This window comes from Anomaloglossus baeobatrachus, chromosome 4 (genome assembly GCF_048569485.1).
Source record: "Anomaloglossus baeobatrachus isolate aAnoBae1 chromosome 4, aAnoBae1.hap1, whole genome shotgun sequence".
NCBI lineage: Eukaryota > Metazoa > Chordata > Amphibia > Anura > Aromobatidae > Anomaloglossus > Anomaloglossus baeobatrachus.
Window position 1 is genome coordinate 464,950,618 of NC_134356.1, and position 21,204 is coordinate 464,971,821.

Consider the following 21,204-nt stretch of genomic DNA (forward strand, 5'->3'; position numbering starts at 1 on the left):
ATACAAGTCTATGGGAGTGTGTGAAACATCACACTGCACTCACATGTAATCCGACCTTAGTGCGATGTACGCAGAGACAGGCAGTGAAGGAGTTGGGGAGAAAGCGCCCCTCCCTCTTCTCTGCAGCTGTGATACGATCACAAGATCACATCACAGTCACATGACCCTCGGCTGACACTCGCAGCAGAGGGTCATTAGCATACCGCTTCCGATGCTCTCGCATTGGCAGCTATGTGCAAGTGGGACTGTACCCTATTGCTGAGAAACCATCCATCAGCCCACTATGACAGTCAAACATGGTGTTTGTAACTCTTTTATCTGTTTTGTGTTTTTTTTTTACTGAGCTCCTCTCAGCTGATTCATTACCACAGACTGCAAAATTGAAAGTGCACGGAAGGAAAAAGAGTGTAAAGGCCAAATGTTTCACAATTTTTAATGAAACCCAAATGCAAAAATTATTTTTACCCCAAATACATGCATCAACAGTTTATGAGGGGCTGCTGATAAGTCTTTGGTATCTTGTTTTGTTTCTATGGTAACAAATATTACATCACATGAAAGTCTTATGTGTCTAATATATGTTTTCAAAATTTTGTGTTTGTTGCTTATGGCAACAGTGTTCTACGTACGCGGGAAAACAAATGGCGGAGTCTAATGCGATATTCAAAGCAACTGAGAGCAGAGAGTGATAAAATTCTTGTTTCTACAAGGAAAGTCCGTGAAGGATATTCATTGTGATATGTCGCAGACATTGGGGGATCAATGCTCTTCATATTCCACAGTGAAGAACTGGGTTGCCAAATTTAAAACAGGCCACTTCAGCACCAATGATGAGGAACGTCCTGGATGACCTAGAGTGGTTGTTGCTCCGGAGATCGTCGCTGCTGTGCACAACCTCACATTGGAGAATGGATGATTTATAATTAAAGCAATAGCAGACATCATAGGGATTCCTGTGAATGTGTTTGTGTCATTATCCATGAACATTTGAACATCAGGGCGCTATCTGTAAAGTGGGTCCCCAAATGTTTTACAACAGATCAGAGAAGCATGTGAGTGAAAACTTCCCGGTCCATTTGTCAGCTTTTCAGGACTGATAAGAACTTCCTGGATCGACTGGTCACTATGGATGAGACCTGGATTTATTTGCATGACCTTGAAAACAAGGAGCAGTCAAAAAAGTGGAGACACAGTGTTTCTCCTTGTCAAAAGAAGTTCAGGTTGAAAAAATCAGCCATTAATGTGATGGAGTCTGTATTCTGGGATAAGGAGGGCGTGCTGCTAGTGGACTACCTTCAAAAGGGTTCCACATTCAATGCAAGGTATTACATTGAATTTTTGGACCAATTGAAGACAGCTCTGAAGGCCAAAAGGCACAGCAAGCTGTCCAAAGTAATCTTATTCCTGCAAAACAATGCCTCCGCTCACACTGCAAAATTGACCATGGCATAACTGGCAAAGCTGGGCTTCCAGCTAATTGACTAACCACCTTATTCACGAGAACCAGCTCCCTCCGACTATCATCTGTTTCGAAACCTAAAGAAACACCTCAAAGGTACCAAATCTCACATAATTTGTGATGCCGTGGCTGCTACGGATGCCTGGTTTGAAGCACAACCGAAATCCTTCTTTTTGCTAGGCTTACAGAACTTGGAATACCAATGCAAGAAGTGTATTGACATCAGTGGAGAGTATTTGGAAGAAATGTAGTTTTATCATCCTATCTCGTTTCTTTCTGGGTAAAACCAAAGGCTTATCAGCAGCCCCTCGTATCATAAAAATCACTACACCCCTCACATTTTTGTAAATATTTTATTATATCTTTTCATAGGACAACAGTGCAGAGATTATATAGGTAAGGATGGTTGACCTTAGGGAGATCAACATCCAGCATCGCGGAGCACCATCACGTGTTTTCTCAACGCAGTGATTCTAGAGCAATGCCCCCTGGGAAATATGCAAAACAAGGAAGCCGTGGAGACACCATCACATGTTTCTCAACGATGGCAGGTAACTAGCCAGGTCTTTCACCAGGAAGGAAGAACCACGGGAAGGGCAGTCTCCAGTCAAGGAAACCACCTATGCCAAAACATGGTATCCATCCACAGACAGCTGTTTCGGGGTATTTGCCCCTCATCAGTGTGGAGTAGGAAACTGGCTAGTGGGAGCAATGCCTAGTAGAAGACTATATAGGTAAGGATGGTTGACCTTAGGGAGATCAACATCCAGCACCGCGGAGCACCATCACGTGTTTTCTCAACGCAGTGATTCTAGAGCAATGCCCCCTAGAAAATATGCAAAACAAAAAAAACACCGGTGGCTTCTCCTAACTTACTCGGGGTCGACGGAGCCCATTACAGTAAGTGACCAGTATTACCCAGGCGAGCGGCACGAACTATGAGTAAAGACACCTGGAACCGCAGCATTCTTTATTACCGGCACTGCCACCATGCGCCTCGGTGCCAAAAGCCATCACTACTCCTCTCATCATCCCCGCTCTACCTGTGGGGAGCGATACCATCTCTGGCTTTTACCACCATCTGCCTCAGAGAACAGCGATGGCTAATCCCTGGCCGCATACCACAGGTGGCATCACGACATTCATCCTACTACTACCCCCATCATCTTCCCTCCTTATAGGTGTATACCTCGGGGCACAAAGCCGGGCAGGCCACCGCAACATCCCAGATCATCACATCAGCCCGGCGACGAGTAAGGTAAAACCTACCATGCCCCCTGGGTTCTACATCAACATACCACCTGATGGCAAAGAATTCTCTGAGGATCTGAAAAAAGAATTGTTGGTCTACGCAAAGATGGCCAAGGCTATACAAATATTGCGAACACCCTGAAACTGAGCTGCAGCACGGTGGCCAAGACCATACAGTAGTTTAACAAAACAGATTTCACTCAGAACAGGCCTTACCATGTCAACCAAAGTTCCATTGAGTCATATCCAGATTTTGCCTTTTCAAAATAGACATGTGAGCGCTGCCAGCATTGCTGAAGAGGCTAAAGGAGTGGGCGGTCAGCTTGTCAGTGCTTAGACCATATGCTGCACACTGCAACAAATTGGTCTGCATAGCTGTCTTGCCAAAAGGAAACTCTTCTAAAGATGGTGCACAAGAAAGCCTGCAAACAGTTTGCTGAAGACAAGCAGACTAAGGACATAGAGTAACCATGTTCTGTGATCTGATGATACCAATATAAACTATTAGTTGAGATGGTGTCAAGCGTGTTTGGTGGCAAGCAGGTGAGAAGTACACAGGCAAGTGTATTTTGCCTACAGTTAAGCATGGTTATGGGAGTGTCATAATGTGTGGGACTGCATAAGTGCTGCCATCTAGTTCATGGGGGGAACTATGAATGCCGACATGTACTGTCGCATAATGAAGTAGTGAAAAACACTGTGGAAAGAGAGCGCAATAGGGTCTTACCCCACAAAACAGAAAGGGTGTGATTCACAGAGGTTACTCACCAAGTATGGTTGTGAAAGTCACAACCACTATGCAGGCATATATACTGGGTCAACGGCAGCAGTCATCCCTGTGATAATGATTTTTTGTTAAGGAGATGGATGTTTGGACACCGCGCCAAAGACCACTGATGCAGGAGATGAATTTAACGTGACTTTATTCCATGTTCAGGTCTACGCGTTTCAGGAGCGTCCGCTCCCTTCCTCAGGACAATACAGGCACAAGCAACATCAAAATCAGCAATCAAAGAATGAGCCGAAAACTATATACCTTCCGGTGTGACGTCATTAATACGCCCACTTTAACAGCAAAAAGAAAAAAATCGGCGGGAATTCCATACATTCATTGGATAACTCAGTAACATGATTTCAATGTAAAATCCGCTTTTCCTTATCATAAATATGTCTATTAAAATTATCATAAAACTTCCAGTTTAATAAAAAGAAAAAGAAAAATAGAGTCTCGTGTGATTTGTGACAATTGAAAAAATATATATATATATATATAAAGGAATAGTGATCGTATGAGATTAGACCAAACAGTGAATCAGAATAGAACCCACAAGACAACAGGTTAATATGTGTAAGAATTGTGAAGGGGAATCAAACCATTGGACCAAACCGAGCAGGCAGCGGGACATATAAGAACCCGCTCCTGCAACAACAAAACATCAGATGTGAGTGCTATAAACACACTATATAGAGTACAGAGGGCAGAAAACTGCAATTCTCAGCACAAGTGAGGTCGTGAAAGTTCAGACCGTGAGAAAAAAACTAATACGCATGCGGGAAAAAAGATAAGAAGCAAGATAGATGTGAGGGGTCGAGAAAGTTCAGAGCATGGGAAAAACACTAATGCGCATGCGAAGAAAAGTGAAAAGATTTAACGTGCTGGATATGCACGGAAATTATTAATACACCCAGGAAAACAGTGTGGGATAGTGAAAGGGACAGTAAACATATATCAGAAACCAGAATTAACATCTAGTTACAAAGAATAATTGCAAAAAAATCAGCACGTTAAATCTTTTCACTTTTCTTCGCATGCGCATTAGTGTTTTTCCCACGCTCTGAACTTTCACGACCTCACTTGTGCTGAGAATTGCAGTTTTCTGCCCTCTGTACTCTATATAGTGTGTTTATAGCACTCACATCTGATGTTTTGTTGTTGCAGGAGCGGGTTCTTATATGTCCCGCTGCCTGCTCGGTGTGGTCCAATGGTTTGATTCCCCTTCACAATTCTTACACATATTAACCCGTTGTCTTGTGGGTTCTATTCTGATTCACTGTTTGGTCTAATCTCATACGATCACTATTCCTTTATATATATATATATATATTTTTTCAATTGTCACAAATCACACGAGACTCTATTTTTCTTTTTCTTTTTATTAAACTGGAAGTTTTATGATAATTTTAATAGACATATTTATGATAAGGAAAAGCGGATTTTACATTGAAATCATGTTACTGAGTTATCCAATGAATGTATGGAATTCCCGCCGATTTTTTTCTTTTTGCTGTTAAAGTGGGCGTATTAATGACGTCACACCGGAAGGTATATAGTTTTCGGCTCATTCTTTGATTGCTGATTTTGATGTTGCTTGTGCCTGTATTGTCCTGAGGAAGGGAGCGGACGCTCCTGAAACGCGTAGACCTGAACATGGAATAAAGTCACGTTAAATTCATCTCCTGCATCAGTGGTCTTTGGCGCGGTGTCCAAACATCCATCTCCTTAACAAAAAAGCATAATGAAGTAGAGCATCATCCTCTCCCTTTGTATTCCAACATGATAATGACCCGACACACACCTGCAAGATGACCACTGCCTTGCTAAAGAAACTGAGGGTAAAGGTGCTGGACTGGCCAAGTATGTCTCCAGATCTAAACCCTACTGAGCATCTGTGGGGCATCCTCAAACCAAAGGTGGAGGAGCGCACATTCTCTAACATCCAACAGCTCCGTGATGTTGTCATGGAGTAGTGGAAGAGGATTCCAAGAGCTCCTGTGAAGCTCTAAGCTCTAGTGAAATTAATGCCTAAGGCAGTGCTTGAAAATAATAATGACAATATTGTCAGTATGGGCACAATTTGACCATTGTCACTTAGGGTTGTACTCGTTTTGTAGCCAGCAGTTTTGACATTAATGGCTGTTTCTTGAGTTGTTTAGAGGGCACACATAATTTACACTGTTATACAAGCTGTACACTTACTACTTTACATTGTATCAAAGTGTCATATCTTCAGTATTGTTGCATGGAAAGATATAATAAAATATTTTCAAAAATGTGAGGGGTGTATTCACTTTTGTGATATACTGTAAGTAAAAAAAAATCCCCAAATTCTGTTGAATATAAATATCTTGTCATGCGCCCTCCTATATAACTGTTTATGAAGGTCATTGAGCAAGATCTTGATGTACAGTATCCTGAGCAGTGGTGGACACAGCAAGAAAAAGGCCTCTGTGCAGAGACAGTATATCAGCCCCTTGCAGCCCAATAGTTTGGTCTATGATGGAAGCTGCTTGATGCTTTGGAGCTCAGCTCCCTTCCCTATTGGGCCCCTGTGTTACTGCCTGGGTTGCACCAATGATATGTCTGTATTCTACAATTAAAATGACATAACATATTTCCAATAATTTACATATGGCAATGTAACTAGGTTCTTACCATGTTATCATCTTCTTTCTCTTTCCCTTCTTCATATTCTTTTGAGGTATGAAATGAAAGATCATCATGGGACCGGAATTCCAGAAACAGAATGGTAGGTGGAAAAATGATTCCTAATATTACCTGAAATCAAGGAAAAGTAGCAATAATATGCAACACAAACCAAAAAATATTTAAGTCCTCCTCATTCACATTTAAAGCACCACTCCAGCATTTTTTTTTCTACAGCTCTGGCGTGGCACGTTATATCTAAGTTCCCTGCCTGAAGTCTTATACTCACCCTCTGGCGTCGTTGCCTTTTTTCAGTGTTGCTCCGGTCCTGCGGTGTCATCTTGTGACCATAACTTCTGAATGGCCAAAAGTCAGAAGTTACATGACAAACGCTCAATGCAAATGTATGAAAGCAAGAACAAGGCTCTCATAGACTTGCATTTAGTTGTGGCCTCTGGCGCGTTCCATGAAATACTGGAGCTGCCGGCAGGTCACAAACTGGAGAAGGCTGGAGCCTGTAACAGATGGAGATAAAGAAAATAAAGAAACACTGGAGTGGCACTTTAGGCTGTCCAAAAATTATAAAGAATGTCAGGATTTTAAGAGTAAGGCCAGGGTCACACAAGCGTATAAAAAAAATCGGACCGACTTTCATCAGTAGATCAGGACTAGTGAAATTCGTTTGGTATTACATATATCATGCGAGTGCTATGCGGTTTTTTTTTTCTTGCGTATCATCCAAACGACATGCATATGACATATGTATGCAATCCATATGCAATGCAGTTTTAACATTATCTTTTACACACTATGATACAGTACTCTATGGGAAGAGCAATAACGTTACTGACATCACCACTCTCCACAGTCGCCAGGTCTCATGTAGTGCAGCGTGAGCGTTGCTGCTCAAAACCTATGGAGTGTCAGAACAAGGCTCCATAGCCTTTCATTGACGGAAATGGGAAACGTCGTGGAAAATTGTGGACTACGTCAAATCTGCTTGGAAACTTTGCTTTCTACTAAATTGCTTAACAAGGTATAGTGTCTTTTTTTAATTCTCTCCATTTGTTTTCTCAGGTTTCACTGGACTACGGTGGATCTGCCTGTTTTTTTTTTTTTTTTAAAAAAAAAAAAAGGATAAATTGGTGAACCAGGGAAAGAGTCAGGGAGTGTTTTTTCATATTTGTGTGTGTGTGTGTGTGTGCGCGCGCTTTCCTTTTTACTTACTGGATAAGTAATGGGGTGTCTGACACTTCTCCATTAAGAGCACCAGATTTTGTTGTCAGCTTTTTTTTTTTAACAATTCACAGCTGACAACCACAAATACCATTAATCTCGATTGACCATGCACCAGGGCAATCGGGAAGAGCCGAGGCAAAGCCCCAGAATTGAAGCATCTCATGTGATGCTCCACTTCCAGGGCATCTGCAGGTTGGTATTTTAGGATGTGAAGGCACCAATAACCATGGACCTTCCCAGCCTGATAATATCAGCTCTCTGTTTTACTTTTGTCCTTTCATAAAATAGAGGGGACAATGTTTTTTCCATTTATTTAATTATTAACTTAAACAAGCCTTAACGGATGTAGAATAAACACCACATGAAAGGCACTAAAGGGTGCAAGTTTATAATATGCATTGGGGTTGTGAAATTAAACATCTGCAGGATATCTATCTATCTATCTCTTCATCCATCCATATTTTTAAAATTATAAGATGCACCCCCTTCCTTTGGGGGGGAAAATGAGGGTGAATGTTTTAAGCCAAATGTAGTTTACCAGGGGGTTGTGTGGGGTGGTGGAGCGGGGTCAGAGGAACATGACTGCGGCACAAGTGGGATGATGCTGCGGGTCCTGGGCTGAAAGTAGGGGGGTGTACTGGCGGCGCAAGACAGGCACCATTTATCTCCCGGCGACCGACATAATGGTCTTTAGAAAAACAGCGCCAGAGGCGGCACATGTCCAGATTGAGATCTCGGCTCTCCGAGCCACTTCTGGCGTCGTTTTTCTGAAGTGCATTGATTTTGTCACTGGGAGATCGATGGCCTTTGCCTCACACTGCTGCAACACCCGCTTATCCCAACCCAGGGCCCGCAGCATTGCCCCACTTGTACCGCCGCTGGCTTCCTGTGGCCCCGCTCCACCGCCCCCCCAGTAAGCTACATTCAGCTTATAAGATGGACCATAAGACTACAAGACGGACAACCATTTTAACATTAAAATCTTTTTTTCCTTTTTTCCTCCTCTAAAGTTTGGGTATGTCTAATAGTTCGATGCATATTATAATCGGAAAAATAGGGTATCTATCTATCTATCTATCTATCTATCTATCTATCTATCTATCTATCTATCTATCATGTATCTATATCTTTATATTGCTTTTTTCCTTTGAGATGTGTACGTAAAAATTGGACCCGATACGGATGATCTGTGTGTCATCCGTTTTTATCTCTTACACCCATAGGTTTGCATTGGTGAGTCTCATCTGATTTATGCATCCACTCACAACATGCTGCGAGTTTTGTTTTCACCCCAAATACAGATGCAATGCGAATTCTTCTTAACATTGCACTCATCTGTTTTATACGCTTGTGTGAGCAAGGCCTAAAGATCAGCCTTGCCAACTTTCTGTTTCTTCTGAGGAAGAACATGAAGCTTCTTAAAGGTAATCTGTCCGCAGGTTTTTGCTATGTAATATGAGGACAGCATGCTGTAGGGGTTAAAAAACAATAATCAACTAAGCCTCTCATCAGACTGTGTTCTGTTCTTTACTTAAACTAAAGGCTTTATCTTTTAGTGATTATCATTGCTGGACTACAATGTCACATGTATATCAGCCCACCACGCCCCCTCCTGTGACTGACTCCTCACTCTCAATGTACAATCTCTATTGAGAGCCTGTAGTGGGCTGCAGCTTTCTCAGCTTTGGTGAATCTAAAAATTCTGATTGTGTGAGAACAGCTGTAGCTAGTAATCTAAAAGATACATTGTTGGATTCAGGATCTCTGCCTACATCATGCTGTTCTTAGATGGGGCCAAAACTGCATCTGAAAAACGTGGAAAAACACTTTGCTAGAACTATAAGGCTTTTAGTGAAATTTCGATATTGCAGAATTTCTGCACCATTTCTGTACCTATTATTTAAATTAGATTACTTGCATATTTCATTGCACTTTTGTGTGTGGTTTTTGAACATGCATTTTATTTTGTATTTTATGTTGCACTTTTCATCTTTTGTTGGTATATCATGAATTAAATAAAATTGATTTATTTTTGAGACTTTCTGGTATTTGTCTTTGACAAAACTCTCTGGATATACTTAGGTGCTGATTACATGCGTCTTTTGATGTGTTTCCGCTGAAGAAGTCTATGGGGGAAATTTACAAATAAAACTCAGCATACCTGCAAGAGAAATTGACATGTTGCGGCTTTGAAACTCGCACCGCAGGCAGTTTACGCTGAGTAAGGCCCGCAACACACATCCGTGCCTCCGGTACGTGTTTGGTACGTTTTTGCACGTACCGGAGACACGGAGACATGGAGACCCATGTTATTCTATGGGTGATGGCACACACGCGTAAAATCACACGGAACGTGTGTCCGTGTGGTAAGTACGTGTGTGCGGTTTTCTACATGGACGACATGCCCGTTTTTGGCCGGCAGCACGCAGGCATGGACCCGCTATAGTCTATGGGTCCGTGCCTGCACGGACCGCACACGGAGTATGTCCGTGTTCAGCACGTTTCGTCCGTGTGCATTTTTAAACAAGTGATCTATTTTTTTTTTCTTTTTTTATTAAAGTCAGTCTACTTACCTTTTTTTCTGCTGTTCTCAGTCATACTTACATTGGCGCTCGGTCTTTTTCTTCCCCTGGCTCATACTTACCAATCCCCGATCACCAGCGCGGCGAGGAACAGCTGTGCCGAAAATACGCGGCTTCAATTCATTTGAAAATGCCGGCCGCTCATTAATCAATCTCGTATTCCCTGCTTCCCCTGCTCGCCGGCGCCTATTATTGGTTGCAGTGAGACACGCCCCCACGTTGAGTGACAGCTGTCTCACTGCACCTAATCACAGCCGCCGGTGGGCGAGTCTATACTGTGCAGTGAAATAAATAAATAATTAATTTAAAAAACCGGTGTGCAGTCACCCCCAATTTTGATACCAGCCAAGATAAAGCCATACGGCTGAAGGCTGGTATTCTCAGGATGGGGAGCCCAACATTAAGGTGAGCCCCCAGCCAAAAAATGTCAGCCAGCAGCCGCCCGGAATTTCCGCATACAATAGATGCGACAGTTCTGGGACTCTACCCGGCTCTTTCCGATTTGCCCTGGTGTGTTGGCAATCGGGGTAATAAGGAGTTATTGGCAGCCCATAGCTGCCAATAAGTCCTAGATTATTCATTGCAGGCATCTATGAGACATTCCCAATGATTAACCTGCAAGTTAAAGTTAATAAACACACACAGTGAAAAAATCCTTTATTTGAAATAAAAAACAATAACAAATACCCTCGTTCACCAATTTATTAAGCCCCAAATACCCATCCATGTCCGGCGTAATCCATGGAGATCCAGTATCACTTCCAGCTCTGCTACATGAAGATGGCAGGAGCTGCAGAAAAACACCGCCGCTCCTGTCAGCTCCATGCAGCAACTGAGATGAGTAGCGCGATCAGCTGAGCTGTCACTTAGGTTACTCGCGGCCACCGCTGGATCCTCCAACTGTGACAGCAAGTCGCCGGAGTGACAGCGATGAAGTCACAGGTGAGTTGCGGTCTCGGGTGGAAGATCCAGCTAGCCGCGGGTAACCTGAGTGACGACAGTGCTAATCATGCTGCTCACTTCAGTCACTCAGGGGATTAGTGGTCACCGGTGAGTAGAGTTGAGCGCGGTTCGTGGTTCGTGGTTCTCCAGTTCTAGGCTCGAGTGATTTTGGGGCATGTTCTAGATCGAACTAGAACTCGAGCTTTTTGCAAAAGCTCGATAGTTCTAGAAACGTTCGAGAACGGTTCTAGCAGCCAAAAAACAGCTAAATCTTAGCTTGGTTTCTGCTGTAATAGTGTAAGTCACTCTGTGAATCAAACTATTATCACATTTCAGTGTATAGTGTGCGTGAACAGCGCCTTCAGATCACTGCTGTTTCTATAATGGCGATCGCCATTTTTTTTTTTTTTTTCTTGTCTTCCTTCCCTAAGCGCGCGCGTCTTGTGGGGCTGGCCAGCATGTCAGCCAATCACAGACACACACACACCTAAGTGGACTTTGAGGCAGAGAAGCAACGGCATGTGTGATAGGATCTGCATGTCACATGTCCCTGCATTATAAAACCGGACATTTTCTTCACGATCGCCATTATCTGCCTTCTGCGTCTGCTCGTACCGGCAGGGTCAGAGAGCCATAGGTGACAGGTCCTGCAAACAGCAACAGCGTCTGTGTAGCCCAGGTCAGGGATTTCCTCCCTGCATTTCACCATTAGGAGGGAATAGAAAGGCAGGCTTCCATTCCTCTACCCAGAGCACCACAATCCTGCCACTGTACCCTCTTGTCCTCTGCACACTCCAACTCATTCTAACTAAGCCATTATACTAGCAAACACTCAGTGTACCTAGTGGCATCCTATCTGTGGCTATTGGACTTTGCTATAGTCCCACTAGTGCAAAGACATTTGCAGAGCACATCTGCCTGCATTGCACACTCCAAGTTTTTTAAACTAAGCCATTTTACTAGCAAACACTCAGTGTACCTAGTGGCATCCTATACGTGGCTATTGGACTTTGCTATAGTCCCACTAGTGCAAAGACATTAGCAGAGCACATCTGCCTGCATTGCACACTCCAAGTTTTTTAAACTCAGCCATTATACTAGCAAACACTCTGTACCTAGTGGCATCCTATACGTGGCTATTGGACTTTGCTATAGTCCCACTAGGGCCAAGACATTTGCAGAGCGCATCTGCCTGCGTTGCACACTCCAACAAATTATAACGAAGCCATTATACTAGCAAACACTCAGTGTACCTAGTGGCATCCTATACGTGGCTATTGGACTTTGCTATAGTCCCACTAGTGCCAAGACATTTGCAGAGCACATCTGCCTGCATTGCACACTCCAAGTTTTTTAAACTAAGCAATTTTACTAGCAAACACTCAGTGTACCTAGTGGCATCCTATACGTGGCTATTGGACTTTGCTATAGTCCCACTAGTGCAAAGACATTAGCAGAGCACATCTGCCTGCATTGCACACTCCAAGTTTTTTAAACTCAGCCATTATACTAGCAAACACACAGTGTACCTAGTGGCATCCTATACGTGGCTATTGGACTTTGCTATAGTCCCACTAGTGCCAAGACATTTGCAGAGCGCATCTGCCTGCGTTGCACACTCCAACTAATTATAACGAAGCCATTATACTAGCAAACACTCAGTGTACCTAGTGGCATCCTATACGTGGCTATTGGACTTTGCTATAGTCCCACTAGTGCCAAGACATTTGCAGAGCGCATCTGCCTGCGTTGCACACTCCAACTAATTATAACGAAGCCATTATACTAGCACACACTCAGTGTACCTAGTGGCATCCTATACGTGGCTATTGGACTTTGCTATAGTCCCACTAGTGCCAAGACATTTGCAGAGCGCATCTGCCTGCGTTGCACACTACAACAAATTATAACGAAGCCATTATACTAGCAAACACTCAGTGTACCTAGTGGCATCCTATACGTGGCTATTGGACTTTGCTATAGTCCCACTAGTGCCAAGACATTTGCAGAGCGCATCTGCCTGCGTTGCACACTCCAACTAATTATAACGAAGCCATTATACTAGCAAACACTCAGTGTACCTAGTGGCATCCTATACGTGGCTATTGGACTTTGCTATAGTCCCACTAGTGCCAAGACATTTGCAGAGCGCATCTGCCTGCGTTGCACACTCCAACTAATTATAACGAAGCCATTATACTAGCACACACTCAGTGTACCTAGTGGCATCCTATACGTGGCTATTGGACTTTGCTATAGTCCCACTAGTGCCAAGACATTTGCAGAGCGCATCTGCCTGCGTTGCACACTACAACAAATTATAACGAAGCCATTATACTAGCAAACACTCAGTGTACCTAGTGGCATCCTATACGTGGCTATTGGACTTTGCTATAGTCCCACTAGTGCCAAGACATTTGCAGAGCGCATCTGCCTGCGTTGCACACTCCAACTAATTATAACGAAGCCATTATACTAGCACACACTCAGTGTACCTAGTGGCATCCTATACGTGGCTATTGGACTTTGCTATAGTCCCACTAGGGCCAAGACATTTGCAGAGCACATCTGCCTGCATTGCACACTCCAAGTTTTTTAAACTAAGCAATTTTACTAGCAAACACTCAGTGTACCTAGTGGCATCCTATACGTGGCTATTGGACTTTGCTATAGTCCCACTAGTGCAAAGACATTAGCAGAGCACATCTGCCTGCATTGCACACTCCAAGTTTTTTAAACTCAGCCATTATACTAGCAAACACTCAGTGTACCTAGTGGCATCCTATACGTGGCTATGGGACTTTGCTATAGTCCCACTAGTGCAAAGACATTAGCAGAGCACATCTGCCTGCATTGCACACTCCAAGTTTTTTAAACTCAGCCATTAGGCTATGTCCGCACGTTGCTTTTTACCTGCTTTTTTGCTGCTTTTTCAACTGCAGCGTTTAATGCCAAAATGGTTGTGTTCTGCTTTTCAAGCAAAGTCTATGGGAATTTGGGTTTCTTGTCCGCACTATGCAGTTCAAACTGCAGCCTTTTTGTTGCAGAACTTTGGTCAAAAACTCAGCTTTGCAGTGCAAAACCCAAATGGCAAAAACAATTCACATGTCAATTGTTTTTGCCATTTGGGTTTTGCACTGCAAAGCTGAGTTTTTGACCAAAGTTCTGCAACAAAAAGGCTGCAGTTTGAACTGCATAGTGCGGACAAGAAACCCAAATTCCCATGGACTTTGCTTGAAAAGCAGAACACAACCATTTTGGCATTAAACGCTGCAGTTGAAAAAGCAGCAAAAAAGCAGGTAAAAAGCAGATAAAAAGCAACGTGCGGACATAGCCTTATACTAGCAAACACTCAGTGTACCTAGTGGCATCCTATACGTGGCTATTGGACTTTGCTATAGTCCCACTAGTGCAAAGACATTAGCAGAGCACATCTGCCTGCATTGCACACTCCAAGTTTTTTAAACTCAGCCATTATACTAGCAAACACACAGTGTACCTAGTGGCATCCTATACGTGGCTATTGGACTTTGCTATAGTCCCACTAGTGCCAAGACATTTGCAGAGCGCATCTGCCTGCGTTGCACACTCCAACTAATTATAACGAAGCCATTATACTAGCAAACACTCAGTGTACCTAGTGGCATCCTATACGTGGCTATTGGACTTTGCTATAGTCCCACTAGTGCCAAGACATTTGCAGAGCGCATCTGCCTGCGTTGCACACTCCAACTAATTATAACGAAGCCATTATACTAGCACACACTCAGTGTACCTAGTGGCATCCTATACGTGGCTATTGGACTTTGCTATAGTCCCACTAGTGCCAAGACATTTGCAGAGCGCATCTGCCTGCGTTGCACACTACAACAAATTATAACGAAGCCATTATACTAGCAAACACTCAGTGTACCTAGTGGCATCCTATACGTGGCTATTGGACTTTGCTATAGTCCCACTAGTGCCAAGACATTTGCAGAGCGCATCTGCCTGCGTTGCACACTCCAACTAATTATAACGAAGCCATTATACTAGCAAACACTCAGTGTACCTAGTGGCATCCTATACGTGGCTATTGGACTTTGCTATAGTCCCACTAGTGCCAAGACATTTGCAGAGCGCATCTGCCTGCGTTGCACACTCCAACTAATTATAACGAAGCCATTATACTAGCACACACTCAGTGTACCTAGTGGCATCCTATACGTGGCTATTGGACTTTGCTATAGTCCCACTAGTGCCAAGACATTTGCAGAGCGCATCTGCCTGCGTTGCACACTACAACAAATTATAACGAAGCCATTATACTAGCAAACACTCAGTGTACCTAGTGGCATCCTATACGTGGCTATTGGACTTTGCTATAGTCCCACTAGTGCCAAGACATTTGCAGAGCGCATCTGCCTGCGTTGCACACTCCAACTAATTATAACGAAGCCATTATACTAGCACACACTCAGTGTACCTAGTGGCATCCTATACGTGGCTATTGGACTTTGCTATAGTCCCACTAGGGCCAAGACATTTGCAGAGCACATCTGCCTGCATTGCACACTCCAAGTTTTTTAAACTAAGCCATTATACTAGCAAACACTCAGTGTACCTAGTGGCATCCTATACGTGGCTATTGGACTTTGCTATAGTCCCACTAGTGCAAAGACATTAGCAGAGCACATCTGCCTGCATTGCACACTCCAAGTTTTTTAAACTCAGCCATTATACTAGCAAACACTCAGTGTACCTAGTGGCATCCTATACGTGGCTATTGGACTTTGCTATAGTCCCACTAGTGCCAAGACATTTGCAGAGCGCATCTGCCTGCGTTGCACACTCCAACTAATTATAACGAAGCCATTATACTAGCACACACTCAGTGTACCTAGTGGCATCCTATACGTGGCTATTGGACTTTGCTATAGTCCCACTAGTGCCAAGACATTTGCAGAGCGCATCTGCCTGCGTTGCACACTCCAACTAATTATAACGAAGCCATTATACTAGCAAACACTCAGTGTACCTAGTGGCATCCTATACGTGGCTATTGGACTTTGCTATAGTCCCACTAGTGCCAAGACATTTGCAGAGCGCATCTGCCTGCGTTGCACACTCCAACTAATTATAACGAAGCCATTATACTAGCACACACTCAGTGTACCTAGTGGCATCCTATACGTGGCTATTGGACTTTGCTATAGTCCCTCTAGTGCCAAGACATTTGCAGAGCGCATCTGCCTGCGTTGCACACTCCAACTAATTATAACGAAGCCATTATACTAGCACACACTCAGTGTACCTAGTGGCATCCTATACGTGGCTATTGGACTTTGCTATAGTCCCACTAGTGCCAAGACTTTTGCAGAGCGCATCTGCCTGCGTTGCACACTCCAACTAATTATAACGAAGCCATTATCCTAGCACACACTCAGTGTACCTAGTGGCATCCTATACGTGGCTATTGGACTTTGCTATAGTCCCACTAGTGCCAAGACATTTGCAGAGCGCATCTGCCTGCGTTGCACACTACAACAAATGATAACGAAGCCATTATACTAGCAAACACTCAGTGTACCTAGTGGCATCCTATACGTGGCTATTGGACTTTGCTATAGTCCCACTAGTGCCAAGACATTTGCAGAGCGCATCTGCCTGCGTTGCACACTCCAACTAATTATAACGAAGCCATTATACTAGCACACACTCAGTGTACCTAGTGGCATCCTATACGTGGCTATTGGACTTTGCTATAGTCCCACTAGTGCCAAGACATTTGCAGAGCGCATCTGCCTGCGTTGCACACTACAACAAATTATAACGAAGCCATTATACTAGCAAACACTCAGTGTACCTAGTGGCATCCTATACGTGGCTATTGGACTTTGCTATAGTCCCACTAGTGCCAAGACATTTGCAGAGCGCATCTGCCTGCGTTGCACACTCCAACTAATTATAACGAAGCCATTATACTAGCAAACACTCAGTGTACCTAGTGGCATCCTATACGTGGCTATTGGACTTTGCTATAGTCCCACTAGTGCCAAGACATTTGCAGAGCGCATCTGCCTGCGTTGCACACTCCAACTAATTATAACGAAGCCATTATACTAGCACACACTCAGTGTACCTAGTGGCATCCTATACGTGGCTATTGGACTTTGCTATAGTCCCACTAGTGCCAAGACATTTGCAGAGCGCATCTGCCTGCGTTGCACACTACAACAAATTATAACGAAGCCATTATACTAGCAAACACTCAGTGTACCTAGTGGCATCCTATACGTGGCTATTGGACTTTGCTATAGTCCCACTAGTGCCAAGACATTTGCAGCACGTCTGCCTGCGTTGCACACTCCAACGAATTATAACTAAGTTACATTGTCAGGGATATTTATTCTTTATTATTCTGCTGTTAATAAAGCTAGACCACCACTGCAATCTTCACCACCTCTCAATTTTTACTACCACATTTTCAGTCCACAATCTTGTCGCAATCAACATGAGTGGCAAAATGACAGATGCTGGTGGAAAGGGGAAGAGGCGTGGTGGAAAAGGCAAAAAATGTTTTGTCAGTGGGGAAGGTGGCAAAGCTCCATTATCATCTGCTGAAGATAGACCATCTACTAGCAAAAGTAAGATGTCTACTACTTATTGTGGACAATCCGATGTGCTCCCTTTTTTACGGACACGAACAAGAGGAACAAAGGTAGATGATGGGCAAAAAAGGAAAATGCTTGAATGGATCTCAAGTGGTCCAACAAGTGCCCTCTCAGCCACTTCAAGTACCGCATCCAAAAAACACCATTCCTCTGAGTTGTCATCCCAATCACACTTGATTTCTCCCAGCTCTGAAGTCTCCATCAGCCCTGCACAGTATGGTGGAACTGAGATGGCTGAGTCTGCAGAGCTGTTCAGTCACACTATAGCCTGGGAATCAGAGGTCTGCTCCCAAGCTACAGTGAGTACAGAACAGGAAATGGTCTGCAGTGATGCCCAGAACCTTTGTGACTCAGATTCAGGCCGTGAGGACCAAGTTTCTGAGCATAATGTTGACCCTTTGTCACAAACTGTAACACCTGTGGTTATAGACAATGAGGAACATACTGATGAAGATGAGACGCAGATACCCGATTGGGATGACAACTTAAATATTCGGTCAGGGCAAGAAGAGGCTCGGTCTGAGGGGGAGGGGAGTGCAAACACAACAATTGATGATGACGTTCTAGATCCCACCTACTGTCAACCCCCAGTCAGGCACTCGAGGAGGTCAACAGAGGCGGTGGAGGAGGATGCAACCGACGACGAAGTTACCTTGCGCCTTCCTGGACAGAGTCGGAGCACTGGTAGCACGTCTACAACTGCATCCTCAGCCACCACTCTGCCTATGAGCATTATTCGGGGTGGATCAACAGGTCGCATGGCCTCTAAGCCTTGCCTAGCCTGGGCCTTTTTTCACATCGAAAAAGATCGCCCAACTCATGTGATATGTAACATTTGTCATGATTCTGTTAGTAGAGGTCAAAACCTCAGCAGTTTGACAACTTCTTCCATGAATCGTCACATGAATAAATATCATAAGTCCCGGTGGGAAGCTCACCGTGCTGCAATGCCGGCTAGCGGAGCGAACCATCCACCGCCCGCCCCTTCCAGTGCATCCGCGCGCTCTTCATCTTCTAGGACTGTGGGGACAGCTGTCACACCTGTTTTTCCACGCAAAACTTCCACCACTGTAACCGCAACAGGCAGTTTGCTTGTAAGGTCGTCAGTTGGTTTGGAAGGGGAAACAAGTGAGTGTGTACAGCTCTCTCAGACATCGATAGCACCAACGTTGGATGAAGGCAACATCATGTCTCCGCCTGCACTTTCCTCACAAACCTGCATTTTTCAAGGGACACCCTACTCAACACCGTCTACACACAGCAGCCAGATCTCTGTCCCTCAGATGTGGTCAAATAAAAGGCCACTTCCTCCGACCCATGACAAAGCTAAGAGGTTGACTCTATCCCTCTGTAAGCTGTTGGCTACCGAAATGCTGCCTTTCCGCCTAGTAGACACACAGGATTTTAGAGACCTTATGTCTGTCGCTGTGCCCCAGTACCAGATGCCTAGTCGCCACTACTTCTCTAAGAAAGGTGTGCCCGCGCTACACCAGCATGTCGCACACAACATCACCGCTTCCTTGAGAAACTCTGTGTGTGAACGGGTGCATTTCACCACCGATACTTGGACCAGTAAGCATGGACAGGGACGTTACATGTCGCTGACTGGGCACTGGGTAACTATGGTGATAGATGGTGAAGGGTCTGCTGCACAAGTCTTGCCGTCCCCACGACTTGTGTGTCAATCCTCTGTCTGTCCAAGTTCCGCCACAGCTTCTGCATCCTCCACCTCATCTGGGTCCTCCACCTCCGCCCCAAGCCTGCCTGGTCAGGCCACCAGCGTTCTCACTGCGCAGAAGGAATCACGCACGCCTCATTACTATGCTGGCAGCCGAGCGCAACGGCATCAGGCGGTCTTTAGCTTGACATGTCTTGGTAATAAGAGTCACACAGCTGAGGAGTTGTGGTCAGCTCTGCGGTCCGAGTTTAATAAATGGTTGTCTCCACTCAACCTGCAGCCTGGTAAGGCCGTGTGCGACAATGCTGCAAACCTGGGTGCGGCCCTTCGCCTGGGCAAGGTGACACACGTACCTTGTATGGCTCACGTGTTGAACCTTGTCGTGCAGCAATTTTTAACACACTATCCCGGCCTAGATGGCCTTCTGAACAGGGCACGAAAACTGTCTGCTCACTTCCGGCGTTCAAGCGCCGCAGCTGAGCGACTTGCATCGTTCCAGAAGTCTTTCGGCCTGCCGGTTCATCGCCTGAAATGCGATGTGGCGACACGCTGGAATTCAACTCTACACATGTTACAGCGACTGTGGCAGCACCGCAGAGCCCTGGTGCAATACGTCATGACGTATAGCCTGGGCCAACGAGATGCAGAGGTGGGGCAGATCACCCTGATGGAGTGGTCTCAGATCAAGGACCTATGCACCCTTCTGCACAGTTTCGACATGGCGACGAATATGTTTAGCTCTGACAATGCCATTATCAGCATGACGATTCCAGTCATTTACATGCTGGAGCACACGCTAAACACTATTCGGAGTCAGGGGGTGGGACAACATGAAGGGGAGGAACTACAGGAGGATTCATATGTGCAAGGGACAACAACATCACCAAGATCCAGACGTTCATCATCACCAACGCAGCAGGCATGGGACCATGGGGAACAGGGATCGACAAGGGCGCATAGTAGCAGGCGAAATGTTGAGCAAGGTGCAGGAGAACATGAAGAAATGGAGGACGAACTGTCCATGGACATGGAAGACTCAGCGGATGAGGGAGACCTTGGTCAAATTTCAGTTGAAAGAGGTTGGGGGGAGATGTCAGAGGAAGAAAGAACGGTTAGCACCTCTATGCCACAAACACAGCGTGGACTTGGTCCGCATGGCTGCGCAAGACACATGAGTGCCTTCTTGTTGCACTACCTCCAACATGACAGTCGTATTGTCAAAATTAGAAGTGATGATGACTACTGGATTGCCACACTATTAGATCCCCGGTACAAGTCCAAATTTTGTGACATAATTCCAGCCATAGAAAGGGACGCACGTATGCAGGAGTATCAGCAGAAGCTGTTACTCGATCTTAGCTCGGCTTTTCCACCAAACAACCGTGCAGGTGCAGGGAGGGAATCTCCCAGTTGTAACTTGACAAACATGGGACGGTCTCGTCATCTTCACCAGTCTACCCGTACCAGTAGGACCGTATCTGGTGCCGGTAACAGCAATTTTATGGAATCTTTTCATAATTTTTTTAGACCCTCTTTTGCAAGGCCACCAGAGACAACAAGTCTGACACATACTCAACGGCTGGAGAGGATGATACAGGAGTATCTCCAAATGAACATCGATGCCATGACTGTGCAACTGGAGCCTTGCTCCTTTTGGGCTTCAAACCTACAAAAATGGCCAGAGCTCGCAACTTACGCCTTGGAGATTTTGTCGTGTCCAGCTGCCAGCGTTGTCTCTGAACGTGTATTCAGTGCTGCTGGGTGTGTGCTGACAGATAAGCGCACGCGTCTGTCCAGTGACAATGTGGACAGACTGACGTTCATCAAAATGAACAAGTCATGGATCCAGAAGGAATTTACTACCCCTGTGTCATCCTGGGGAGAGTAAATGCTTGTGGATTTGGAATGTGCTTGATGCAAATCAAAACATCCTGTTTGCAACTAGGGCCCAAGTGCTGCCACTGATGGGGTGGGTG

General features: G+C 44.8%; 1 protein-coding gene across 1 annotated transcript in view; it reads right to left on the minus strand.

The window, feature by feature from the left end:
- Positions 1 to 21,204, minus strand: part of TRPM1 (transient receptor potential cation channel subfamily M member 1) — a 338,789-nt gene that overhangs the window by 97,826 nt on the left and 219,759 nt on the right. Inside the window, exon 18 of the mRNA XM_075345679.1 lies at positions 6,144 to 6,266. Within this exon, the coding sequence (XP_075201794.1) occupies positions 6,144 to 6,266 (123 nt within the window). The remainder of the gene's footprint in view (positions 1 to 6,143; positions 6,267 to 21,204) is intronic.